The following is a 27,022-nucleotide window of genomic DNA, read 5'->3' as shown; positions in this document are numbered from 1 at the left end:
ATTACTTGTCATGCGTGCCTAGCGATTTCCAGATCTACCCGCGAATCCAACGAGAGCTGAACCCACGATGGTTGTCAGAGCTGCTTCAGGAACCCTGGGCGGGGTGTCGATGAAGCACCTGTCCCTTGTGACGGTAAGCACGTCTTTGTGTCCCTGCTCGGTATATGCGCATAAGCTAATCTTTTCGTAGCTCACCTTCCAGAACTCCGCCCTCATCTTGGTACGGCCACCCTTCATGGCGGACGACAACCCATGCGCAAGCAAAAAGCGCACTCAGGACGCGAATTCTGTATAAGAAGGACCGGACCGTGTCAGTGGCTGACGCGACATCAGATTATGCATTACTCAAGGGTAATGCCTCTAGCTGGAGAGCAGAGATATCACGCAAGCACAAGCGTCTTTCTGAATGAAGTGATCAAGCTAGCTATAAGCTTGACTATGGTATGGCAGTGGTACGGAAAAGCATGATTGCTGTTAGGCTTACAGTACCTATAGGCATTATACGAGATGTCCGGCAACCTTCCTTCGAACACGACCGTCCCGACTTTGTTCCGCACCATGACGACCGCGATGTTCACCAACGAGAGCTGGAAGCTTGCGATACCCGCGGTCTTATACACGATACAAAACTCCCTTCAATATGTTGCTGTCAGCAATCTGGATGCTGCAACCTTCCAAGTTACCTACCAACTCAAGATTCTGACGACGGCTATCTTCAGCGTTTTGATGCTAGGCCGACGCCTCTCGACACGCCAATGGTTATCTTTACTACTTCTCATCGTCGGCGTATCCATTATACAAGTACCGCAAGCGACCGCACCTTCAGCCACAGCAGGGGCAGGATCGTCGTCATGGACGAAGACACTGGAGCAACTACATGATTTAGGCGAGAATGTCGCTGGGCGGGTCTTGAAGCGATCTGGTTCATATGAGGGTATACACGAGGATCGTGCAGCTCAGGTACCTCGCATGAATAGTCGGGTTGGGCTCTTGGCTGTTCTGATCTCCTGCGCCCTCTCAGGCCTGGCTGGAGTCACCTTCGAAAAGATACTGAAGGAATCTTCGAGCGCAAAGCTGACACCGCTCTGGGTGCGCAACTGCCAGCTCTGTTTTTGGTCACTGTTTCCTTCGCTATTCTTGGGTGTTATCTGGAAGGACGGAGAAGTGATAGCAAAGACTGGGTTCTTCGTTGGTTACAACTGGGTGGTGTGGACGGCCATTGGCTTTCAGGCAGCCGGCGGTGTCATTGTTGCGCTCGTCATTAACTATGCGGACAACATTGCGAAGAACTTCGCGACGTCGATTTCGATTTTGCTCAGTTGTATAGCCAGTGTGTACTTCTTCGATTTCAAGGTGACGCGATCGGTAAGTTTGCAGCAACATAGTAATGGTGATGATGCTGATAATTGTTAGTTCTTCATGGGCACCTGTGTCGTGCTGCTCGCTACCTATCTCTACACCAAGCCTGAGCGGGGCTCGCAATTGCCCCCAGTTAGGATTGCCGACTTCGAGAAGACCACAGTCGATCGCACGTATGATGCAGATATGCCTCGGAGCCCCACAGGCTATAGTAATGTTCCTAGATCGATGCCAGAATCACCTACGATAGAACGGCATTCACATAAGCGAGAAGCTTGAGCCCCAATAATTCAGCAAAATGCATTTATAGAGCAAATACGCTACCCAGCGGTAACTAACAGATGCTCTTACATACCAGTGATTGGGATTGCTGATGGCGGAATATCGCCTGTGGCATACCGTGAGGTTCTACTGACACGTCATGCTGCGACTTCCTCCATCGTCACTTCCCTTCATGTCCCGACTCTCACCTCACGCCTTGTTCAATACTCTCACTTTTCGTCCCATGCATAATCTCACCCCTGATTCACCTCTGATATGAATAGCTATATCTAGCAGTCATGGGCGACAGGAATCATCCGTCTAATAACCCCCAGCGGCTCGGCGCTCCCCGTCGCGCATCGCAGTACGACGTTCTTCGGTCCCAGTTCAAACAGCAAGAAAGACAAATCGCTCTTCGAGACCGTTATCGTGCCACTCAGCACGAGCATCCCATATACGACGTGGTGGAGGATTATGATGATTCGTATGATCATGGTCCCCAACTTGACTCATTTGGTATGTGAGCGTCTCACTTCTGGTTCTGCTTTGCTGAAATCGCATAGATGATAGACTGCTTCAACAGCCAGTCCCTAATCGCCTGCAACAAGCTGCACTAGGCAGGACGCGGCTGTCATTTGCACCTGGCCCGTCCACGTTCATTAGCAATGCAGCGCCCAGTCAACCGCAGCAGCCTTTCCGTGCTCATAGAAACACGATATATGATGAGGAAGGTACTTTTAACTCTGGCCCCCAAAATGCAGCTACTCATCGAGAAGCCGAATATCACCTGCGTCCCAAACAATTCGTGCGGGGTCAACTAAGTGAGTTCATGCCATCGTGTTGAAAGCAAACGTCACACTGATCGCCATCCAGGTCGTTTCGCCCACAATCCCGGGCCCTTCCCAGAAACAAGTTCAGATGTACCACTCGGCCGCTCATCCAGCCCAGCGTTCAAGGCAAGCCAGAGGCGTGCTAAGCAAGTCATTCCCACCACACCCCAACGCGAAGCAGAACCTCAACTCTTCGAGGATGAATTCCAATCCCCTATTGAGGACCATCAACGACACTATCTGCGTCCTTGCAAACAGCTTGTCCAGAATGGCTTGCAACCGAGAGAGGATGTCAACCCTCAACATCGTCAACATCGTCTTCCAAAGTCGCAGCCAAACCCAGTCGATCTGTCTCATGCCCTTCCCACGTGCCAGGGCATTCGTCTCGTCCCTGTTACAACTCTACCCAATCGTCTCCGGACCGTGTTTCCCTATCCGACTTTCAATGCCGTACAATCCAAATGTTTCGAAAGGGTGTTTAATACCGACGACAACTTTGTGCTTGCATCTCCTACGGGAAGCGGAAAGACTGTCATCCTTGAGCTTGCCGTGTGTCGCGCTGTTGCCACCAACGCGACGGGTCAATACAAGGTGGTTTACCAAGCGCCGACCAAGGCTTTGTGCTCCGAGCGCCAACGTGACTGGGAAGCCAAGTTCAATCAGCTCGGGCTCAAGTGTGCTCAGCTGACCGGTGACAGCGACGCAGGGGATCTTCGCAACGTGCAGAGTGCCAATATCATCATAACTACACCCGAGAAGTGGGATAGCATGACTAGGAAGTGGAAAGATCATGAGAAGCTCATGAGATTAATTCGAGTGTTTCTCATCGACGAAGTCCATATACTCAGAGAAGATCGCGGTGCCACACTCGAGGCGGTCGTGTCGCGGATGAAGTCCATAGGCACCAACGTTCGCTTTGTAGCTTTGTCGGCCACGGTGCCTAACTTTAATGACATCGCAGCATGGTTAGGGAAGAATTCGTCCGAATCCAACACCCCGGCTGCTAACGAGAAATTCGGTGAAGAGTTCCGCCCGGTCAAACTGCAAAAATATGTTCGAGGTTACAATACCAGCTCCACCAACGATTTCGGGTTTGAGAAGGTGCTCGATGCTAGGATCCCTGAGGTCATTGCTACCTATTGTAAGCGGAAGCCGATAATGGTTTTTGGTGCGACCAGGAACTCTACGGCCAATACAGCAAAGCTCATTGCGAAATGGTGGGAATCGTCATCTAGCAGGAATCGCATGTGGGAACCTCCCTCCAAGCTGCCTGCGCTCTCTAACAAAGAGCTTCGGGAAACTGTGGCTTCAGGTGTTGCTTTCCATCATGCAGGGCTTGACCTGGACGACCGGATGCAGGTTGAGAAAGGTTTCATTGCTGGCGAGATCAATGTCATTTGCTGCACTTCAACGCTCGCAGTTGGTGTCAACCTACCCTGTCATCTCGTAATCATCAAGAACACGATGTCCTGGGGTGCGGAAGGACTCCAGGAGTATTCGGATCTGGAGATGATGCAAATGCTTGGCCGCGCAGGACGACCTCAATATGACGACTCAGCAGTAGCGGTTATCATGACTCGACAAGCAAAAGTCCGCCGTTACGAGAAGTTGGTAACTGGCCAAGATCTTATAGAAAGCAAGCTCCATCTCAACTTGGTGGATCATATGAACGCCGAAATCGGACTGGGAACGATCAGCGACCTACTGTCGGCCAGAAAGTGGCTCAGAGGCACGTTTCTTTACGTCCGGCTCCAGCAGAATCCCAACTTCTACAAGCTAGATGGCTCTCGAAGTGGTCAGAGTATCGAAGAACAGGTCGATGATATATGCTTTCGTGACATTACCCTCCTGCGCGAGACCAATCTCATATCTGGCGAAGAGTACTTTCGATCTACAGAGTTTGGTCAAGCTATGGCACGATACTACGTTAACTTCGATACTATGAAAACATTCATGGGACTTGGGTCAAAGTCCACGCCTTCTGAGATAGTAAGTAAGACCGCAGTAACGTAACTAGCATGTTCACACTGACCATTCCGTACAGCTCTCAGCTATGGCTCAAGCTACCGAGTTCTCAACCATACGTTTCCGGCAAGGCGAAAAACCCTTTTATAAAATGCTAAATAAGTCGCCTTCGATCCGTTGGCCCATTCCTGTCAACCTTGATCTCCCAGCCCAGAAAGTATCCCTCATCATCCAGTCTGTCCTCGGATCCGCCGTTATCTCATGGGATGGCGAGGCGGGCAAACACCGCTCGCAATACGTAACTGAGACACAGATTATCTTCAAAAACATCAGTAGCCTTGTGCGATGTATTATTGACTGCCAGATCATCTTAGCGGACTCAGTCAGCATTCACAGTGCCCTTATGCTCGAGAGAAGTTTAGGAGCGAGGATTTGGGATGACAGCCCACTACAGATGAAGCAGATCGACACTATCGGCGTTATCGCGGTCAGAAAGCTTGTCAACGCTGGCTTGAGATCGATCGAGGACCTTGAAGGTTGTGAGCCTCACCGAATCGAAGCGCTCGTTGGCAGGAATCCACCGTATGGTCTCACGATACTTGATATGGTCCGGTCGTTCCCAAAGCTTCGCGTGTCGCTTCATGCCCAGCCTGCGACTGTAAGTCTGCTTGTCTGTTGTGCTTTACGCTATCTAATGAATTTCAGGTGATCACATCTCACGATGGAGTGAGAATTCAGATCAAGGCAGATATTGGCTTCATCAACGAACAGCCGCCGCAGCGTTTCAACGATAGATTGATCTATGTGTGTCTTCTGGTTGACACCTCGGATGGTCGCAAGATACATTTCGCACGCATCAGGTATGTGTTCACGATGTTGGTATCGTAATATACTAATCTCTATTGCAGTGGCCCAAAGCTTGGTTCAGGTCAAAGCATCACAGTCCCAGCTCTCTTGACAAGCCCAGATCAATCTATCAACTGTTACGTTATGTGTGATGGCATAGGCATGTACCGTCTCTCTTGGGCAGTGAAAGTGACTGACATCTGCCAGCTGGCAGTATGCGTGTTGCCACCATCAAGCCTAAGATAGCTCCCTCCATGTTTCCGTCGTTGAACACTCGCAAGTCAGACGTTGCAATGTCACATCAATCCAACGTGTCAAAGCGTCGTACTGAAATTACCAGACCAAATCGAAAGCTGACAGCTACCAGCGAGGACTTCGGAGATGGTGACTTGGACGACGACACACTTGTAGGTGCTTCTCTCCGTGGTTTCGACTTTGATCAGATCGAAAACTATGCCGACCCTATTGCAACGGTTTCACAAAGGAACGCCGAGAAGAGTAAGCCGGCCAAGGCTAAAGACGCTGGAAAGAGCAAGAATATCACACGGCCGCTCGATGCTGCACCTTGTGACAAAGACGAAGAACCGGTACAGCTAGCCAACGGCAAGTGGGCATGTAATCACGCGTGTAAAGATCGGCTTGCTTGTAAACACCTTTGTTGCAAGGATGGTATGGACAAACCACCAAAGAAGAAGGCCATGGTCAGACGCGTCCCATCAGGAGAAGATCGGCCGGAACCAACGCAGAAAGCACCAGTTTCGAAAGGCAAACAAACACAGACCAAGTTCCAGCTTACAGCATCCAAGCGAAAGGTCTCAGCGTCTATTGACGAACTCGATCTTACACAACAAGAGAAGAAGCAAAAGGCGAATTTCGGCGTGAACGGCCCAAGAGATTATCGTGGTCTACATCAGCTGCACAAGACCGCCCAGGGTAAAGAGCTGCCTACTTCATTGAACTCCGTCATGTACAAGAAACCTACCTACTGCTATTCTCAAGGTGGTGAGCATAGCCTTGACTTCATGGGTTCTACAGCCGAACGGCCACCGACTTCAAGCGACTACGGAGACTTTTTGAGCGACATACAAGAGCCTGAAGACTTCATGGGCAATGAGGCTGCAGCACCAATGTACGAATCGGATACATTTGGGGACGACAACTCCATGATGGAAGACGCTATGATCGGCCTTGCCGACTCCCAGGATCTACAGGCGGTGCGCGAGAGTGAGGGTGATATCATGCAGCCTCTTGAGAATGCTCTCGATGATGCCGACGGTATGCGCTATGGTCAAGACGACAACCCCATGAATGTCAGCTTGGGAGATCGTAACGATCGAGGTAACATCGCTCCTGTACACCACGATGAATCGCACAAAGCATGTGTCAGTGAGTCCCCATCACTTTTTGTTGGCGGCACGAGCAGCCCTCAAGCCGAAATCGCAGACATATTTGACATGCTCGATGAGAAGCTGGCCAAGGATTCATCAGTCGACGAAAATCCGGTACCCGAAGCATTCAAAGATCTTGAACCATGGATATTCCAAGAGTTCGGCGATATCGTAGAGCTTGTTGATGAATGAGGGAGCATTGTGTGAAGATACTGTGACGCAATAGGAGGGCAGCATGGACAAATGCGTATGTGTATGTCTGTGTCGGAGATACAATAAGTGAGTGGTGTTACACGCGTCTTTCAGACACTGACAATGCCATTGTTTCCAAACTCTAGCCGTACTTTTCTTTGTTGTATCTATCTACGCTATCAAACGACATCTAACAGTGCCATTCTGGGAGACGAAAGAGCGGGGAACCCAATAGCTGGAATTTCCCATGATCCCGTAGCTGTGGTACTTGAAAACAACGTTCATCACAATTTTCAGCATAATTGTGGTATACACCCGTCACATGATAGGATTCCATCGCAATGAGTAACCTCTCTTCACCGGCACCGCTCAGCGCTGTATCAGCACCTAGCCCCGAATCGTCACCACCACGTAGACCGAGCTCTACGCCCCCTGGCTCCCAGTCCGAAAGAGCTAGTGTAGCCTCAACATCGCAGACGGAACCTCCCGAACACTGCGACGACTTCATTCACTGCCGTGCTTCTGGAGGTCCTCCTGGTAATACTTTGTGTGACGTGAGTTGGGCGTTTTTATGTCCTGGTCTTCATCCATTCCACCCAACGCCACCATCTAAATACGGCATTATACATCCTCACCCTGGCGAGGTCTGGGTCTGCGCTCACTGCATGGATCATGATACCGCTGCATGTCTTCCTGGCCATTTCACTAACAAGCTCGAGCCTATAACAACGCTCGCGGATGCCAATTATCAATCAGGCTTTCGTAATCAGCTTTGCCACCGATGCATCCGTGATGAGGTCGAGCTCTACTGGTTGCGCCAAGGGACACCGGTGCCTCCGATAAAACCGGGAGGGGATACTAAACAATGTGTAGCACAATGGCCAATTGCGCCGAATAGTCTACAGGACCTTTGCATCTGCAATAGATTGGGTATTACCCAGTTCCAATTTCGTTGTCATGCATGCCGCGACGAAGGTTTTCGAGTGAATAGTTGGGCTCGTTACAAACTCGCCGAAGACATTCTGACCAGTCGCGACAAGAAGGTCATTACAGGCCACATACGCTGCCACAAGAACGGCGGAACCGGTAGACACCTTCGAAAAGGCATACCTGACGGACCCGTCACCGACAGGATAGCGAACGCCGGTCTCCGTCGTAGATGTCCTTGTGGCGAGAAACCCAAGGCGCAAAGTACCCCAGAATATATCACATTTTGTCTGGGTTGCTCAGGCGTGCGTATCGATCCTGCGAATCTGCCACCACATCTACAGTACGATAACGTCATGGCGGGGATTGAAAAGAGGAAAGGGATGAGATTGAGCACGCAGAGGCTTAGAAAGGTGGAAATGCGAAGGACGAACGGGACAAGGAAGGCAAAGAGGAGTCATTTATTCAGGGTGAATATCGAGAGCGCGTGGATTCCTAGTAGATATAGAGGCGGAGGCGGAAGGAGAGGCGATCATTGGGTTGGGGGGTTCTAGAATCAGTAAAGCTGAAAGGGTGGGGAAAGTGATGCGCTGGCAACGACAAGGTGAGTACAAAGTAGCACAAGAGCGATGGCCGGTGAAGCAGCATCTAGGATTATCATAGATTGTTGACAGCGTGGGAAGAATATTCAGGTAGACTGCGACGTCATCACGATGCAAAGGTAGAACATACTATGTGAAGGTATTATTGGTTGTTCAGTGACTGGAATACACCGCCTTTACTCTACTATCAACGAAGCAGTGCTGACTCTGCAATAATGCAAACAACGCCGTAATAATCTACCATTCGACTTCCCAATCCTTCATAATACATGACCGAACTGCCCTCAAACATCCATTGCGCATCCCAACAGAAAACAAAGCAGGAAGCAATTGATCGAGGAAGAAGACGCAACAGTAGCGCCACTCATACCTAGAATCGGTTTTCGTTGCAACATAACACCAAGTTTCGCAGGATGCCGTATCAACTACGCAACAAGTTTCGTAACAACAGAATGACAAGAAGAGCAATCTGAAGGACTCTCTCAGTAAGCGAAAATCGAGAAGAATGGCCAGTAAAGCATCCACGTTGCGAAAGTCCTCCCTACACCCAGCAGCGTTATGAACTCCATGTGTAAGCCAGCATTTTCAGGCGGCTACGACCATGTAAAGCCAGGGTGAGTGGGAGATGGTGACGTGGACTGCCGTCCAGATATCATCGCCGATGTTTCTAACTTAGACGTGATCCTCGACAGCGTGCGTCTCAATGGAAGGGCTAGCAACTGACGGCTGCTTGCATTCATGGACAGTACCGTGATCGCAACCGTAGATACCATCTGGATTGTAAATGCGACCTTCGAAGGCGTGCGCTGGCTGTGGTGGGGTACAGGGACTCTCTTCCGCGTGCGAAAATGAGGTACGAGTTGAGCAGGTTAGCTCAGGTGTCGCGTGTTCGTTGGTGATCTCGATACTAGAAGACACTGCGGTTGGGTCAGTCAAGGTGCGTGTGTTATACATGAACGTGTATTTTACCTCCAGCAGTAGGTGAGAGTGCGACTTGTGAGTTGATGGGTGAGTGCGACAGACTGATCAATGCAGTGACAGCGTCAACTTCTTTCGCTTCCATCTCCTCAACATCCTCCACCTCCTCTGTAGCCACGTCCTGCATTTCGGCATCCTCAGGGTCCGGTAGATGCGAAAGAAAGTGCCGCCAGTCCTCAAGATGATCTGCATACTCGGACTCACATTCGACACCTTTGGCCGCCATCTCCCCCTTCATAGTCTTGTATTTCTCCATCATCTTGAACGTAATCTTGGGCATGTACGTATCTCCTGACTTGCCAAAAACACAATTGTTGAGACGAGCCCTGAGTACAGGATACATGCGGTTGAACTTCGAGGCAAAAGCGTTGGCTTCGCGTTCAGCACGAGGCGGAAGGTCATTTCCAGCCTTATCCTGAATAATAGTGCCCACGAAAGTCGCATTGAACGCATCGCGGACCTTTCTACTACCAGGTAGTAAGAAACCGCGCTTACGCGACTCCACGATGCAAAGTTGAAAGTACAGCTCAAACCAAAGCTCCTCTTTCTCGTACCACAAGCTGACGGAGCGGGCTTTGAGACCGGCACGGCCGTAAATCTGGTTGCGCCAGGCATTGATCTTACTGATGTGGTGGGCAGAGTTCCAGTCGATCATTGAGTGAGGTATCTTGCGGAAGTGGAGCTCTGTGACTCTGTTGGTGGTGGAGCAGTCGCAGACCATACGGAGGAGGGATTCATCCTTGTGGCCAATGCTGGCCTTTTTGCGGGTGCCACGTGGGACGAGAGTTGACTTGAATCCATAAGATTTGGAAGCGGTCGCGAGAGGCTTCTTGGAGCTTGTTGATGTGTTGTTTGGAGTTGGCTTTGTCTTCTTGGCTGATGATATAAGAGCTGGGCCGGCGGTGTGCTCATCAGCGGAGCGTTTGCGCTTATTCGCGGAAAGAGGAGTGAGCACGGGTGGTATTTTCTGGTCTGTTTTGGTCTTCTTCGATACATCTTGAGCGGAAGAATGAGTTGCTGGTTCCCGGCCGATCTTGTCTCGCTTGGAAAGCATCTTGATCACTTAGGAGGGGTGGATGGTTTAGTCAAAAACACCAGGCTTGGGGCGTCGTGGACTGTTTGCGACAGGAAATTGACAGAAATCTTTCGATGATGCCCAAGAAATTATGCGTAGCTAGTAGTGGTGGTTGCGAGGTTGGGATACTGCAGTTGTTGTGATAACAGAAATCTAGAATAGAGACGAGGTGCAGGATGGAACCAAGCTTGAGGGATATATGACAACGCGTAGTGACTTGAAGATTTTTCATGGGAGCGTTTGAGGTGAAAGGGAGTGCAAGGGCGCACAGTGTATGTGTCGTTGACGCTCCCCGACGTCGCCACGGCACCAATAGCGCTGCTTGTTGTCGCCCCAGGATATAAGAGGTGAATGTGGAAGATAATAAGACAGATAGGGACCGAAAATATGGAAACAACCCAGCTGGCTGAGAGTTTGCATACAGCATAAAATGGCTGTGGTGACTGCGCGCTTTACACTGATATCACCCCAGCTGTTGCTTGTTGTCCACATTCACCTTCACTTTCACTAACGTATCTGGAGAACAACCGCAGGTCTGGCGGGTCAGAAGTGTAAGCTGTTTTTCTTTAGGAGGCGACGCTTTGTTAGCACTGCAGTATCTATGGATCTCACTGAACTCTTGCACCATCATCGTATACCTCCTGGCCTGCCCTTTGCTTCGTAGCTTTTTGCACTTGTCTCGATAACACCATCGCGTATGTGACAATCACGTGCAAGGCGAAAGTACTCATGGCCTCTAGAGAACTCCGAATTAACGGTAACTCGGGCTGTCTATAGCAACGCCACCTTAGGTGGTCGAGGGCCTTCCCCAGCTCGCACTATGCCAGGGTGGGTATAGCGTAATGCTCGTCGGATGGAGCGCCTTGCAGAACCGAAAGATACGCATTCACGCAATCCTGAAACAGTCTCGTACTACCCATAAAGTCAGATCTCGCGCCGATCAACACGGATAAATCTGAATCTGGACACCTCCCGATGAAGGAGCTGCAGATGGGGGCAATCACGGATTACGCCCTGCATGCAGAGAGGAGCAGCCAAGTGCAATCGCCCTTTAGCCCCCAAATCCTACTCCTGCCTCTTAAAGCGACGGCAACCATCGCTGTCGCGAGTATACCATCGGCTATTTCGTTCTCTTTTTCTTTGACCTCAGCGACGCGCAAAGATGAGGGCCGCGTGTGCCATATCGATCGGAGTTCTCGCTACAGGCGTTGCAGCGCAGATTGGCAGCAGCGTTTTTGAGCCGCAGAACTTCAACATCAGTGCGGCTCTCAAAACTTTCGGCGTTGACGTTTCAACTCTGCCAGAGCCAGCAGACACACTTCATTCACGGTCCTCGGATGCACAATGCTCACATGCTGTTAGTCTGACCGTCGCGCAACGATCCTGCAATATGGCGCGAGCTAACATTGGCTTCAGTGTGCCGCCTTAACCATATTGTTCGGCAGTGACAAAGTCTTGGCTGAAGGGGCAACCGCATATAGCAATTTCACGGGGGGATACTGGTCTGCTCAACAAGGCTCATTACGACCTTCCTGTGTCTTCAAGCCTACAAAAACTCTGGACCTCTCAATATTGGTACTCGCAGCTAGACTGTACCAATGCCCTTTTGCCGTAAAAGGTGGCGGTCATGCGGCATGGGCTGGTGCGTCCAGCATTGAAGACGGAATCACGGTCTCGATGGAAAACTTCAAGCAAGCTGTTGTTGCTTCGGACAAACAAACAGTTGACGTTGGCCCTGGACTTCGATGGATTGATGTTTACAAAGCTGTCGAGAAAGATGGTCTTAGTGTCGCGGGTGGACGTGTAAGTATACAGATCTCCTCCCATCCTTTACCGGCTCTGCTGACGATAGTATCAGATGGCTCCTGTAGGCGTGCCTGGGCTTATCCTTGGAGGGGGCATATCCCACTTCGCGAGCAAGCGCGGCTGGGCGTGTGATAACGTAGCCAGCTTTGAACTGGTTACAGCATCCGGCTTCGCCATCAACGTTAGCGCAGCGTCTTACTCCGATCTATATTGGGCACTGCGAGGAGGAGGCAACAATTTTGGAATCGTGACGAACTTCAAGCTTGACGCCTTCCCTCTTGGCCAGATGTGGGGAGGCCAGAGAGTGTACCTTGAGGATGCAACCCCAGCCGTGCTGGATGCGATTTATGAGTTCACCGTGACTGGATCCGCCAAGGACGAAGATGCCGCACAAATTGTCGTAAGTTCGCTTAGTTTGCTCCTATTGCGCAGGTGATTGACATGTACAGACTTTCGCCAGCGCGCCTGGGATCGGCAAAGTTTCTTTCGCCAATCTGCACTACGCCAAACCGATTGCTAACGCTTCTGTTTTCTCCAATTGGAGTAACATCACCGCCATCGATGATACCACCGGCCTCCGACCAATGTCCGGGATGGCCGACCTCTTGAACCAGGGAGCGCCTGCGCCTGGGGCGTACCAAACGTGGTGGGGTATCAGTTTGAAGATGGACAGACCACTTCTCCAATTCATTGTTGATACATTTTACGCGCAGGAAGCAACTGTCGCGGATGTCGAGAAAATTTTGCTCATCATGGCTGTTCAGCCCATTACCAAGAGCGCAGCCAAAGCCATGCAAAAGAACGGTGGAAATGCTTTAGGCATTGATCCAGAAAACGGCCCGTACTTTGTACTCAACTTCAATGCGGCTTGGAACAACCAAGAAGACGAAGCCAAGTTCCACACGGTGATTGCCAACATCATCAAACTTGTGAAGGCAGAAGCGAAGAGGAGGAACCTCGACAACGACTTCGTGTATCTCAACTACGCGTCCGAATATCAAGACCCCATTGGTAGCTATGGAGTGAAGAACAAGCAACGGTTGATGGAGGTATCGAAGAGATACGATCCGAAACAGGTCTTTCAGTACCTCCAGCCTGGCGGGTTCAAGCTAGTGAAGGGCGCACCGAATGCAAACACCCCCAATATATCATTGGCGAGGGGTGAAGAGCTCTGACGTGTTTCTAGACGAATGCGTGAACTCCTGATTGTCCTGAGTGGTAGCAATTAGGGAAAGTGAAAGGATAAAATTAGCTGCATATGCGGGCGAAAACGTCGCAAACGCCAACCAATGCACTACAACTCTAGTTTCTTGCTCGATGTATCACCGAGCTCTCGCTGTATGACTGTCGTCGTAGTGCTTCACCATGCTGGGGTGCCAATCGTGCATACTCATGAGCGAGTTCTCAGTGTGGCCGGTTCAGAGTGATATACACTGTTCGAGTGATCGGTAATAAGGGAATAAAATCGAAAAGTGAAACCCCCTAATGAGATTGGAAGTATTTTGAATTTCAGATGCCTCGCGACTTGACCAGAATATCAATGACGTAATTGAAGGAGTCGGTTAGCGTACCGAGCTACTTATCGACGGATGTGCGCCAAGCATCACACCATGTCTCATGACTTCAGCCTCGCACTCAGCCTTACGACTCTAAACGCTCAGTAGTTTTAGTCGCCGACACGGATCTAGATTTACACCCGATCGGGCCGCGCATACTTGGTGGTCGACCCACGTTTTTGCACTTGGTATTTACTGCATCCAGACGATACACGAGGTCTTCTATGACTATCTGTGCAGATGTACAGAACGGTGAGTAACTTCAAGACAGGGATGAGCTTTTATTCTAGGTGGTAAGACGTTGTTGGTATGCTGCAAGGCGTTTACCGCTCGTTCTCCTGGTTATCACTGCATAACCGGGGCTGATCTCGCGACAGCATGGCTCTGTGTGCCTCGCCAGGGCACGAGACGCTGTGGAGCTCGTCCGCCAACTTCCCTTTGTCTACAAACCACTTGATGCACAGTCAGCCTACGTCGAAGCGCATGCACGAACGTTACAACACCAATGTCGGAGGCCAGTGCTCATCTCAACAGATTTACCGACCCATGGACTGTCCCACATGTAGTAGTTTCGAAGGACATTTAACGTAGTTCGTGGAGTCAGATGCGACCATGCGACGTTATTGGCTGCATTCGCCGAAATTACGGTGAGATCGCATCCCTGCGGGAATGCAGCACTCTCGCAGCATCGCTCATAGGGCTTGGCTACTAAGGCTTACATGCAGTCCTAACTACGGTTGGCGATGCTCATTCGTACGTTGACGACATTAACCCTCTTACCATATTGAGACATCGGCCAGACGGAGGTATAGCCGTTCTGCTATCCATCGTACCATGTGTGCTGCTGAAGGGTACAGAATTTCAGCGCGTCCGCACTTATGCAGGCACAGCACGAGATTGCAGCGACATTGTTTCCAGCACCATGGACGCAATGAGACATGCCCGGTGACTCGGAACCGAGATGCTTAGTGAGCGTGCCCACGCTTGCGGAAGGAAAGCTGCCGCTGAAGCCTATCTATGGAAGTTCGGCACACATCTGGCACGTGAAGAAACACAACATCCCGCTCAGATGTATCTGCTTCGGGGTTGTGCTCGTGTTGGCCCTGACACCGCGTCGAAGACTCTCTAAACGATTATGACGCCGGCGTTGTGTTCGTCGTTCCTGTCTGTAGCATGGAAGCGGAGCCACTGATGTAAATAGCTCGAGATGCCTAATACATGGTGCAGCTGGACTGCGGAAAAGATGTTTCAAGCAGATTTAGATTGACCTTGCTCTGCTTGTACAGGACGCGCAACATGACACCATCGCAACCGCCGTGCGGTGAAGATGAGCCAACGGATTGGAAAGCGTCATAGTATCACTATTGCATGCACTCGGAGACGGTCGAGTACAGTCGCTCACCTCCAAACTACAATCAGATGACGAATTTTGAGTGATGTGACAAGACAAGAAGTCGGTCAGGCTTCCAGCCGTAGTCGACCAGAAACGGCTAGTTGGCCGCCCCCAAGACCAATCTAGCTGCACGTATTAGCCTTTTGGCGCGATTTCCACAGAACGACAACCTCCCTGCTGCATCGCGTTCCATCACAGCACTCTTACTCGTCGACTGGCCGTGGGTGCAGCTGAAGACGCAGGTCAATGCAGCTGCGTCCGATGGCCGTTATTCTGCCTCTCCGCTTTTTGGTGTCGCCGAACGCTTGAAGTGCACACATGGGTTCGGGAGCTCCGCGGGCAGCTGATTCGCAACGGCATGGCGAGCGGGGGTCCAGCGGCTGCGCCGAGCAGTGCCCTTGTGTCTGACCGCCCCACTTCTTTTCTTACAGGCTCTCGAAATACCACACCATACATGGCACTTCTGTGCAGCTTCGTTGGGGGCTGAGAAATACATCGTCATTGCTAAACATTTATTAACCGCAGAGCCCCCAATGGATGTCATACGCCCCAAGGAAGATCGCCAGCCCTGAGCATTGGGGATTTGGCACTAAATTGATCATGGCATCGAATGGTACGCACAACGACTTCATCAACATCACCACGCCACACTCGCGCGCGCCCAGCATGGTTCAGGAAACGCCAGCCTCCGCGCCGCGGCCGCGCTTGCCAGTCAGGAAACAAGCGCCCCAGAGGAACATTGACGAGTTCTGGAACAAGTTTACGACCAAACACCCTGGCAAGATCTTTACGATCTTACCCGACAACCTGTACGCGAAACGCGCCGCCGCACATGCGCCGAAAGGATCCATACCCGGCGTCAATGCGCTTGCGTCATACGAGGAAGCCAAAGAAGCCTGTACCAGAAAGGTCGCAAAGATCGTCAAGGAATGCCGGCGATTGAATCAAAAGTACAGAGATCCACATTTCGACATCGAAGCAGACTTCAAACGATCGCAGGCCTTTCCGGATACACCAGCAGACTGTCTGACTGGGCTGAATGAAGAAAAGACCGATTTCCATCCTCTATCGGTCAAGAGAGTTGAGGTATGTATACCACAGACCATAACAAAACCTGGCTCATTCGTCACAGGACATCTTCGACGACCCACGATTCTACATTGGCGGCGCTACAGCGAACGATGTACGACAGGGAAACGACGGCGACTGCTGGTTTATGTCAGCACTAGCGACGATCTCGAATAAGGAAGAGTTAATACAACGGGTGTGCGTTGCCCGTGACGAGAAGGTTGGCGTTTACGGATTCGTCTTTCACAGAGGTAAGGACACGACTACACATTCGGATAGGTTCCAGACTAACATGTCTCAGATGGCGAATGGATTTCGGAGGTTATCGACGACAAGCTTTACCTCATCAAAGAAGATTTCGACGAAGCCAAGCTCGAGCGCTATCACTGGCTGGAGCTTCAGAACCGCAAGAGTCCAGAAGACGAATACCGCACGGTGATGCAAACTGGCTCGCGAGCGCTGTACTTTGCACAATGTAGTGACCCCAACGAGACGTGGCTACCATTGCTCGAGAAGGCCTTTGCCAAAGCACATGGCGATTACAGTGCCATCGACGGAGGCTTTGTTGGGGAGGGCATCGAGGACCTCACCGGAGGTGTCACGTCAGAGGTCTTTGCGACCGATATCCTGGACAAGGACAAGTTCTGGCGTGAAGAGCTCATGAACGTCAACAAAACGTTCCTCTTCGGGTGTGGCCAGATGGGTGGTATCTACGGTGCGCGCAAGGGTATTCAGGAGAAACATGCATACTCTGTCATGGAGGCACGCGAGATCGATGGACAGCGATTACTGAAGCTTCGAAACCCCTGGGGCCGGACCGAGTGGACTGGTCGCTGGAGCGATGGTTCAGAAGAATGGACTCCGGAATGGATGAAGAAGCTTGATCATAAGTTCGGTGACGATGGTGTCTTCTGGATCTCCTACAAAGACCTGTTGCGCACATATCAACACTTCGATCGCACTAGGCTCTTTGGCCCGGAATGGACGGTGTCTCAACAATGGACCAGTGTCAACGTTCCTTGGAGCGTCGATTACCTTGACACCAAGTTCAGGATACACCTCGCTAAAGGTGGCCCTGTCGTCATTGTCCTCAGTCAGCTTGATGATCGCTACTACCAAGGCCTCGAAGGGCAGTATGAGTTCAATCTGCAATTTCGTCTCCACAAGGATGATGAAGAAGAATACATCGTTCGCAGCAACGGTACATATTACATGAAGCGCTCTGTCTCCACAGAGCTGGACCTCGAGGCTGGCAACTACACTGTCCTGCTCAAGATCAAAGCAACGCGGATCCCAGATAACCCAACTCCGGATGAAGTCATCCGGGCCACATGCACCAAGCGGCGCGAGAAGCTCCTTGCGATCGGTCTTTCCTACGACCTTGCTCATGCCAAAGGGCAGTTCAGAGAGCAAGAAAAGGATAAGGCACAGCGTGAGAAAGAGCAAAAGGCCGAGCGGAAGAAGGCTGAGCTCAGGCTGGCACATGAACGTCGTAAGAGGCTGCGCCGAAAGGCGGAGCTGCGCGAACAGAAGAAAGCGGCCAAAGAGACGCGCAAGCTAAACCGATCCGGCGAGATGGCAGAAGTCGAGAGAAAGCTACACGACCTATCTGGTCTTGGAATCAACGTTGACGAAGACAATCGTACTTCTGGCGACGAAGAGGTCAAGCCTGTTCACCAAGCTGTTTCCAGGCATCGCCGCACATCGAGCCTTGATCCACATCGCGAACGCTCAGCAAGCCCTGGTGGCGGTTTTGGTGGCCGAGGAGGCTACAACAAAGGCCGAGACGGCTACAACGCATCGCTTCCTGGAACATTCCAAGGACGTGGCGGCTACAATCGTGATAGTATCGGGGCCGCAACCTCTGAGGCTACTACACTCCAAGCGCGAAGCGGCTATCATAGCTCACAAACTTCTCCTGCCGCCCACAGCCAAGGGTTTCAAGGACGTGGTGGCTATAACCAGAACATGCCAGGTGAGTTCCAAGGACGCGGAGGTTACAACCAAAATATGCCTGGAGAGTTCCAGGGCAGGGGAGGCTACAATCAGTTGCCTGGTGAATTCCAGGGCCGTGGTGGTTACAATAACGAACTGCCTGGCACCTACCAAGGCCGCGATGGGTATAACGAAGGTCAGGTGACAGATTCACCAATACCTACGCCGTTACCGACACCTCTTGCAACTCCGATGACCGATGAGTTCCGTCCTGGCACCCCCGGCCAGAGGACATTCAGCCCTCGTCCCGAGCGTCGATCACCAGCTGCCTCGCGCCGGGCTACGCTTACTCCCATCCCTGGTGTCCGACCTGGTATCCAGGTAACTCGTGGGCGAAGTGCTAGTGATTACTCGCACCGCGCTCAAAACGGAATGCATTCACCTGAGGATATGTCGGACTCCTCTTCCTGGGATTCTGAAATCGATGGCCCTTGCTCTCTCGATTCCGATCTTTCTGATGACGAAGACAACATCCCCCGCATATTCTCAGAACGCCAACCTCGCTATGTGTGGTACAACGGCGCGCGCTACCCATACATCGAAGACGAAGACGAATTCGAGCGCGATCCTTGGAACGCCGTGTGTGTCGTGGGGCTTCGCGTCTTTAGCAAGGACAATACAGATGTCACGATCGAGGTGCACAACGGCGAGGGAGAGTCTAGAAAGAAGTCTGACGGAGATGATGCAAGTGTGACGACCATGGGCACGGTCAGACGTAAAGAGAAGGAGCTTGATGTCGACGACAGTGCTGCAGATGCCACTAGTCCGATGCGGAAGAGGAATACTGGTCTTGAAGACGAGCTGAGCGCACGGTTGAATCGGGACGAGGAGGCTGAGCTTGTGAGCCATGTTGGCACTGCGCCGGCGGGCATGGAAAGGAGTCGTCAAGGGACGCTGAGTTAAGGAAGGTGTAAATTCACTCTGGAAGCTAGGTGTACCGTATTTGGGTGATGTTTTGGCTGGTATTTTGCTTCATGTATTTCCAGCGAGCTTGGTGTTTGGAAGGGTTTGCATATCAAGGATAGTACGTTAAATCTTAGCTTTGATTCGCTTGAAGACATCTCTCTTAGTACTTGTAGCGTAATCGTCATATGGCTGTCGATTACACATGTACCACGTCGCTCGCAGCTATGCTCCAGTGAACGTCGCTGGACCTGTGAAGTCAGACTCCACTGCGAACGAAACTTGATTTAATGACAATGAATTCTGAAAGCAAAACACAGCGCTGCACAAGGACTTAGAGATAAGTAGGAAAGTCTGGTAAAGTATGACGGTTGTGTTGCTGATAGATGTTATGGTAGTATTGTGTTCCTTGTGTCCTGGCGTCTGCTGGTCCGTTTTCGGCCCGTGGCGATGCTAGCAGTAGTTCATTGCTATAGCGCCATATGGATCCATCTTACCCAGTGTTTCCCACCCACTATTATGTGCAATCCGAGGCGCTAGTCTCCGAAAACCATATCTTGGGGATTCCGGGGTTGGCACACCGTTTCTGGATCGTTGCCGGCATTGCTATCACGCCCATCGGTCCGCCCGTCTTACTATTAGTAGAACCTCGACTCCGGATATTACGGTTCCAAAGCAGTGCTGTGAGGCCTTTAAATGACCTCTTTATTGGATACTGTACGTACCAAGCCCGCGTGTTAACGGCAACCTTCATAGACTGCATACATGTAGCGACGCCGACATCCAGGTTCAAATGCGACGGACCTGCATCTTGTATGCACTTGTCGCACGTGTGTCTCTCATTGGCGTATTGTTATCAGACACCGCAGGGCGCCAAACTCTAAGAGGCAGTTGCCGAGAATGGGGCACGGCCATTGCCAAGGCCGCCAAGTCTCAGCGAGAGTGACTGCAGCGGAGACGTCCGCCTTGTTCGCGTGGTACATATAGTGACAGGTCGCCATAATGCAAGCTTGCTGTCGTGCTCGCGCCTCTCACCCTTTCGTTAACAACTCCACCAGACGCAGGTGAAGATGAAGTTCGCCACTGGGACTAACGCTGGCCTTGTCGCCTTCTCGGCGCTGACGGCGATCGCTCAAGCGGAAGATTCACTATACAGCAAACGCATGGTGAAGCGAGGCATCGATGCGGATGGCAACTACAACATCTGTATGTCGGCATATTCGACTCCAACATTGCTTCTGCTCACGTGACCTAGCCTTCTTCCACATCAACGACGTGCATGCTCATCTTGACGAGTTCAGCTCTTCAGGAACCGATTGCACACGACCAGAGCGAGGTTGCTATGGTGGTTATGCGCGCGTCAAGACAGTCATCGAAGAGCAACGCCCCAACTACGAGGACAGTCTTTGGCTGAATGCTGGTGATGAGTTCCAAGGCACATTGTTCTACAGCTTCTACGGCGGCGAGAAGATTGCCGAGACATTGAACCAGCTCGAATTCGATGCCATGACCCTGGGTAACCACGAATTCGATGGCGGCGATGCCCAGCTAGGAGAATTCTTGGTCAATCTCACGTTTCCCATCATCAGTGCGAACGTGCATTCGCAGGATGAGAATGTGAACAAGACTGTCAAGCCTTACACTATCTTTGAAGAGCACGGCTTGGCGCTCATTGGTGTCACCGCTGAAGAAACTGGTAGTCTGAGTAACGCTGATGTTACTACGGTTTTCTCCAACACCGTTGAGGCCGTTCAGGGCGCGATTGATAAGATCAAGGCTACCACCAACATTACCAGGATTGCTGCTCTTACTCATATTGGTTACGACAAAGACCAGGAACTTGCCAAAGCTACCACTGGTCTTCAACTCATCATTGGTGGCCACAGCCACACACTTCTTGGCGACATGGAAGACGCTGAGGGCAAGTACCCGACTATCGTTGAGAACCAGGACGGCGACGAAGTCTTCATCGTTACTGCCTACCGTTGGGGTGAATACGTCGGCTACATTGATGTTACATACGACCCTCAGGGCAAGATCCTCGCTTACAACGGCGCCCCAATTCATCTTACCAACGCTACCGAACAGGACGAGGACCTTCAAGAGCAGGTCGAGGAGTGGCGCATTCCTTTTGAGGAGTTCGCTGCTGAAGTTCTCGGTACCAGTGAGGTTGAGCTTGACCAGACAACCTGCCAAGAGCAAGAGTGCTTGCTCGGTGACTTCATGGCCGATGCTATGCTCGCCTACCGCAAGAACAACACCGACGACGTTGACTTTGCTCTGATCAACGCTGGTGGCATTCGCGCTACTATCGATCAGGGTGACATTACCCGCGGCGAAGTCTTGACTTCTTTCCCCTTCGGTAACGCCATCGTTCAGGTTGCTATCGATGGAAAGACTCTTTGGGAGTCTCTCGAGGGTATTGTAACTGGTGTCAATGTAGGCAATGGAAGGGAAGTCACTTCGTTCTTCCAGATTAGCACTGGCATCAAGGTGGAATACAACCCTGAGAACGACAACAACACCAAGCTCATTTCCGTCACCATCGGCGACGAGCCTCTGAACAACGACACCACCTACCAAATGGTCACTCTCGATTTTATCGCTGGTGGAGGTGACAACTTTTTCGAGCCATCGACCGATTTCATCACCTTGGACACTCAAGATGAAGTTCTTACTTCGTACATCTTGAGCCAGACCCCGGTTAACATTGAGCTCGACGGACGTATTGAGGAGGTCGACGGCCAGAGGGAAGACACCCCTGGTGCTGGCAACGGCACTAGCAACGGTACCTCACCCACAACTGGTGCGCCACCTCAACAGACCACCAACGCAGCTGCCCGTCTCGGCCAAGGCGCCGTTGGCGCCAGCATCTTCGGTGTTCTCGCCAGTCTATTCATGCTCTAAGCATAGACTGATATGAAGGAATGATATGCGTGATGGCTACATATGATAAGACAACAAAACCATTCAATTAAACATGTAAATACTTGTTAGACGCGTCATTTGGTCTGAATGCCGTTGATGTGATCACTTGTGAAAATATAATGAGACGATACGCAACCAAAATATCATGTTGATCATCCAGCCGTGGTCATCTCGTCTGATCTCTGACAATGATAGCAAACTAAGATTGTGCTTCAGCGCACCTTATAGCCTATCAAATCTGGAATGCACGTAGCTCAGGCGCACCCTGTACCGCATACACTGTCAGATTCACTTAATTATTTCCTTGCATGTCGGCTATTGATTCCTTAGCCCCGCGAGTAGCTACCAAGACCTATAGTGCGCTCATAAAACCCGGATGTTGTCCACATATATATCTCACATGCATTGATAAGATGTGATGCTGCCTTATCTACCCCATGTATTTGTTCACTTTATCTCATCACATCTAGCTTGCAGTGTAGGATGCAACGATTTCAACTCCGGCTTTCGCGATACCTGTACAGAAGCAGGACTTAAACGCCGAACCACATTGATTCATCGTGCTTTGCAACGGTCATCATGACAAGAGTGCAACTCCGGATCCATTCGTAATCCTCAAGATTTCAGAAAGCGAAGAAGTAGACGCACATGGAGATGGAGGTGAAAGGAGAAGCCAATTCTTCATATGCAAAGCACCTTTTGTCTATAAAGATCTTCGGCTACCTAGATCCTCCACAACCAGTCATTTCGATATTTCAACCAATAGCGCGCCATATCAATATGCTCAACCGTCAGATTAGCAGGGACAAAAGAGGGAAGATCGTAGTGCGCCTAGGCGGTCTAAATGACATCAGGCTCGGCTCTCCTGCACACCCACCTACCTTTACGCCACCTGTTGTCACCCCATCTGAAAAGCTCGAACCGAGTATTGCGGACTACACATTCGAACAGTACAAAGCCGCCAACCTCAACATCGACCAGCAACACGATATCATCGGCAAGCTCCGCAATGAGCTTCCTATCATCGACCGCGACGAAGTCGACGATACGCTCCTGCGTTCGATGGCACAGCAGTTCGAGCTCGCAATTTTCCCAACATGCAAGATGATGCATGTCGGCCCCCTAGCCGTGAAGCGCATGTTCGACAACCAGTTCCGCATGGCGTATGGACCAGAGGTAGAGGCGGAGGTGTTAGCAAAGCTAGGCTTGTGTCGCTTAGAAGACATCGAGAAAGCTGTTACTGCAGTGAAAACAGGCATGGTTACTAAAGAAGACATCGCGCACAGTGCGACCAATGTGGAAGAAAGCTCAATAAGACAGGAGAGAGACATGGTTGCCCCTCCTCCACCGAAGAAGAAAGCGAGGATGGCACCGCCCAACAACACACAGAAGGATCTCAAGGCTCACATTGCAAGGAGAAGGCGTGCGCATCGTGGGTGTAAGATCTTGACGCTGCGCTCGGTAGTTGTGTCGCAGAAGTGGGAGGTCTTGAGTATTGGCTCGTAGCTGGCCCACACGGGCAGTAGTGAAGGTAGTGACACCTTGACCAAAGGCTGGGTACTGGAATGATGATTTGTTTTTGAGCTGGCGCGCGTCGTGGACGGGCTGGACAAGGGGTGATACGCAAATGCTGCACATAGAGCAATACGACGAGCGAGTATTGCATCATCACAAGCACTCTTAAAATCCGGTGGGACACTTTTATGCAGTGAAATGTCCGAACGATGGTTGCGAAGCTCGTGAAGCTAGCTGGAGACCTCAGAATTTCGACGCGTGACGTCACGCGGTTACCGATCCAGGTAGCACCAACCTACGACGACACGCTTTTCGCACAGATCTACAATAAACTTCTTCTAGCGGACAATCTGACTTACAAGATTGTCAGCCATCTTTGGACCTCTCTGGTGCAAGCGACACCCTTCAGGGCGGATCCCCTCCGGTGGGCGGACTATCCGAGTACCTAGGTAGCGACCTGAGGAAATTGCTCCGATCATCCCGACACGTCCGATCATGAACCGGCTGCCAGGTGCCCCGCATCTGGCTGATCAGGGCAGCTTTATCGGAGACTTCACCAATGGTTTTGGGGAGTGGTTCTGCATCTAAATTGTTGTGGGTCGCAACGGGCCGTCACGAGACGTGTACGCTAAAATTTCCCCGCCGTTTACAACCGCGTACCCTCTATGTCAGGAACCGCTATTCTATTGCATCAATCACAGGTTGGAAGGATCGAGGACTGAAACCACTACTCCCCCTCTCCAATTTATTCACACCACGTCGGGTCTCAACGAGCCACAGATCTTTCTCGCCAAGTACCACTTGTACAAGAAAGCCACTTCTACAATCGCAAGATGGATCGCCGAAACCGCCGCGTCCATCGGCTTCGATGTCAAAACGAAAGACCAAAAACAGCAGAAGACCAAATCGAAGTCGAAAAAGGGTGCGAAGGGGAAAGACAAACAGAAAGCGACAGGTGGAAGCAGTAGCACAGTGTATCAACTTGGAGTGTCGGATTTTGTACCGATGGCAGAAGCGATCGCAAAAGCTGGAGAACAAGCAGAGTCTGAGATCATGGTCCCCGTTGCTTTATGCCGGCACTTCAGTCGCGCCATTCAGACACGTCGAAAAGTATCTCAGTGGTACAAGGCGAGAGTCCATGGAGACACGAAAAGTGATCTGCGGCACGAATACTTTATCAAGGTTCTTGAAGACACCTTCGCATCTCTCAAACCATTTCTCGGAACGGGCGGACCAGAACCTGCATGAAACAACGTTTCCGATACTACTACGTCGGGCTTGTCGTCTCGCAATCGCTTTGCGGGATTGACCGTCGACGAGCTTGCAGCGGTAGCCGATGAGGAAGACATCGCTGAAGACACACTTTCCGAATTCTCCGGCGTCAAGTTTTGAGGAAGTCGAGGAGGACAAAGAAGACGACTTCTGGGTTGCTGTTGCGCTCATGCTACAAGAGCAACAAGACATGAGAGAGGTGGTACGTGAGAACTGGCAGAAATATAGGAGCGGTGAAGTCGACTTGGTTGTGGCGGCCATGACCACGGATACTGCTATCAAACTTGCTCAGGGTGCGGAAGCGAAGTTTGACCTGTTAGTAACGCGGCCAAAGAAATATTCACAGGCTGAATATCCGGTTTGGACTCTCCCCGCTGTTCTCTTCTACAACAACCACGAAGATATGCACCAATGGCCCCTCGAGGAGATTGCGAAGCCTTCTGCCAAGCTTGGAGTTACAGCCGATGCCCAGAGTGAAGCGTACTTTGACTTTTGGCCAGTGTTCGCTGGTTTGAAATTTTATCTCCACAAGCACATTACTAAGACGAACTCAATTCCACAAGTGGTTCCGAAGGACTTCGGTGATGCCAACATCCACAGTCGAACGTTGAGAGCGATCGAACTCGCGCAAGTTATGCGGATCATTGCAAAAGCGGTTAAACGCCCGCCACTCCTAGACATGGTCTCTAGAGGTCTTTTGGACATGCTTAGCGAGCACACGATCCCAATGTGGCTTACATATGGCGTCCAGCTCCATTTTGATTCGCAAGATATCTTGGGCGAAAGAACTCACCGACCACATTTTGAACTTCAGGTCTACCTGAACCACTTGAGCGGATCGCAGCGGGAAACTATAGAGGACTGGGAAGATCCAATGATGCCGAAAGAAGCCCAGTATGAATGTTACAATCCTTTCAAAGAGGCATACAATGAGATGGTAAGTTGTGCGTGTACGAAATCCATCAGAAAGGTACACTAACTTTGTATCTTCACCTCTGCAGAGTCCATGGGCGAACTATGACGGATTTGATGAACAATGGGAAAGGCTCAAGAAAGATCCAAACGTCGGTGGGCATCCAATCTTCAGGAAATTGAAGAGCGAGCCTTTCTACCTGTATAGACACAATCCTCTGCTTTGCGGTATGATGAAGTACCACTTTCTCGTCCACTGGCACGCGGCTGGCATATCACATGAAGCAACCTCATGTTCTATCCTTTTCATGGCCCATGTCTACATGGGCACACAGCTGAGAAGCCCTTCCGATCCAGTGTGGCCCGACATGGAGTTCATGCTCTTCAGCCAAGATCCTTGATACCTGTTACTCAAAAGGCCGCCTGAGTCGCCTGAGGAAGCATGGACACTCTTCGATATAGCTACTGGCCAGCCCACTCTCAAGCAAGTGGGGTCATATGCTCTCGATCGTTTGAACTTCAGCGATGAGTTTCTAGGCAAGCCTAGATATGATCCGAATAACAAGACACGATTTTTCAGAGATGCAAGCGTGTTTGGGGATTCTGTCTACTTGCCACGCGGTGCAGTTGCCTCCTGGATCAATAAAAAACCTGGCGGAGCTTTCAACGGTAAAATCGACACCATTGCCAAGGCACTTCTTGCAGCATCATCTCCCAATGCAACTCGCGGCCGTCTCGCTCGCGCAATGCAAGCTTCCCAGGAGAAGCAGGGACTGAAACTAGAACCGTTGAACGGAAAAGAAGGGCTAACTCCTATTGCCATCTTGCAACATTTTGCTTTCTGGCTGCAGGCCGACATGCCAGACCTTTGTTTCAACGGAGCGTTGATGCAGCGGCAATGTTCGGATACATGGAAAGCTACCTACAAAGCGCTCGAGCGTGACCCAGCTTGGGACAGCTCCTTCTCAAAATTCGGAAAGTCGGCGCAACGTGCAGCAAATGCCATCATCTCCACGTCCGTGATCGAAGGAAAGTACCCTCACTTCATAGACATAGCGCGCAAGGCAATGCTTGAATATCTACAGCAGCAAGACAGCGGGCTGGGATGCCCGCGAAGCGAGGTATGCCTGATGGACATGGTGAAGTACCACAAGAGAGCCGCAAGATTGCTTACGGATGATGGACCCCTAAGTATCGACAATTTGTACAAAGGTTGGACGGCAGAGCAGAAACAACAGAAGAAGGATGCAC

General features: G+C 51.1%; 9 protein-coding genes across 9 annotated transcripts; 8 read left to right on the top strand and 1 right to left on the bottom strand.

Annotated features, from left to right (window-relative positions):
* Window positions 1–23: 23 nt before the first annotated feature.
* CC77DRAFT_1040571 (hypothetical protein) lies at window positions 24–7,124 on the top strand. Its single transcript, XM_018527208.1, has 13 exons — window positions 24–133; window positions 191–220; window positions 334–441; window positions 496–1,365; window positions 1,414–1,570; window positions 1,918–2,136; window positions 2,184–2,441; window positions 2,494–4,439; window positions 4,495–5,073; window positions 5,121–5,275; window positions 5,324–5,409; window positions 5,469–6,571; window positions 6,653–7,124. Exons 1-13 carry the CDS (start codon window positions 68–70, stop codon window positions 6,839–6,841), a joined length of 5,766 nt encoding a protein of 1,921 aa, XP_018386233.1. The 5' UTR covers window positions 24–67; the 3' UTR covers window positions 6,842–7,124.
* Window positions 7,012–8,479, top strand: CC77DRAFT_82468 (hypothetical protein). Its single transcript, XM_018533316.1, has one exon. The coding sequence runs from the start codon at window positions 7,183–7,185 to the stop codon at window positions 8,320–8,322; it is 1,140 nt and encodes a 379-aa protein (XP_018386232.1). The 5' UTR covers window positions 7,012–7,182; the 3' UTR covers window positions 8,323–8,479.
* A 563-nt stretch (window positions 8,480–9,042) lies between these two features.
* Window positions 9,043–10,402, bottom strand: CC77DRAFT_1050181 (hypothetical protein; the record flags this gene model as incomplete). Its single annotated transcript, XM_018527615.1, has 2 exons — window positions 9,043–9,287; window positions 9,340–10,402. The coding sequence occupies 2 exons, from the start codon at window positions 10,400–10,402 to the stop codon at window positions 9,043–9,045; spliced, it is 1,308 nt and encodes a 435-aa protein (XP_018386231.1).
* Window positions 10,403–11,327: 925 nt separating this feature from the next.
* Window positions 11,328–13,643, top strand: CC77DRAFT_962901 (FAD-binding domain-containing protein). The gene is made up of 4 exons (XM_018535656.1): window positions 11,328–11,780; window positions 11,840–12,226; window positions 12,282–12,629; window positions 12,679–13,643. Exons 1-4 carry the CDS (start codon window positions 11,586–11,588, stop codon window positions 13,402–13,404), a joined length of 1,656 nt encoding a protein of 551 aa, XP_018386230.1. The 5' UTR covers window positions 11,328–11,585; the 3' UTR covers window positions 13,405–13,643.
* A 2,135-nt stretch (window positions 13,644–15,778) lies between these two features.
* On the top strand, window positions 15,779–19,144 carry CC77DRAFT_1031191 (cysteine proteinase; the record flags this gene model as incomplete). The annotated part of the gene is made up of 3 exons (XM_018526645.1): window positions 15,779–16,264; window positions 16,311–16,497; window positions 16,548–19,144. The coding sequence occupies 3 exons, from the start codon at window positions 15,779–15,781 to the stop codon at window positions 19,142–19,144; spliced, it is 3,270 nt and encodes a 1,089-aa protein (XP_018386229.1).
* A 241-nt stretch (window positions 19,145–19,385) lies between these two features.
* CC77DRAFT_82328 (hypothetical protein) lies at window positions 19,386–20,089 on the top strand. Its single transcript, XM_018533315.1, has one exon. It carries the CDS (start codon window positions 19,627–19,629, stop codon window positions 20,026–20,028), a length of 402 nt encoding a protein of 133 aa, XP_018386228.1. The 5' UTR covers window positions 19,386–19,626; the 3' UTR covers window positions 20,029–20,089.
* Window positions 20,090–20,130: 41 nt separating this feature from the next.
* On the top strand, window positions 20,131–22,198 carry CC77DRAFT_1020450 (Metallo-dependent phosphatase). The gene has a single exon (XM_018525047.1). The coding sequence runs from the start codon at window positions 20,327–20,329 to the stop codon at window positions 22,049–22,051; it is 1,725 nt and encodes a 574-aa protein (XP_018386227.1). The 5' UTR covers window positions 20,131–20,326; the 3' UTR covers window positions 22,052–22,198.
* Window positions 22,199–22,762: 564 nt separating this feature from the next.
* CC77DRAFT_1020449 (hypothetical protein) lies at window positions 22,763–23,800 on the top strand. The gene has a single exon (XM_018525046.1). The coding sequence runs from the start codon at window positions 22,853–22,855 to the stop codon at window positions 23,576–23,578; it is 726 nt and encodes a 241-aa protein (XP_018386226.1). The 5' UTR covers window positions 22,763–22,852; the 3' UTR covers window positions 23,579–23,800.
* Window positions 23,801–24,480: 680 nt separating this feature from the next.
* CC77DRAFT_81658 (hypothetical protein) lies at window positions 24,481–26,345 on the top strand. The gene is made up of 2 exons (XM_018533304.1): window positions 24,481–25,796; window positions 25,861–26,345. Exons 1-2 carry the CDS (start codon window positions 24,924–24,926, stop codon window positions 26,170–26,172), a joined length of 1,185 nt encoding a protein of 394 aa, XP_018386225.1. The 5' UTR covers window positions 24,481–24,923; the 3' UTR covers window positions 26,173–26,345.
* Window positions 26,346–27,022: the final 677 nt, after the last annotated feature.

Source organism: Alternaria alternata (genome assembly GCF_001642055.1).
Source record: "Alternaria alternata strain SRC1lrK2f unplaced genomic scaffold CC77scaffold_10, whole genome shotgun sequence".
In the NCBI taxonomy this organism is placed as follows: domain Eukaryota; kingdom Fungi; phylum Ascomycota; class Dothideomycetes; order Pleosporales; family Pleosporaceae; genus Alternaria; species Alternaria alternata.
The sequence above is the reverse complement of the archived record's forward strand: the minus strand, read 5'-3'. Positions and strand labels throughout refer to the sequence as shown.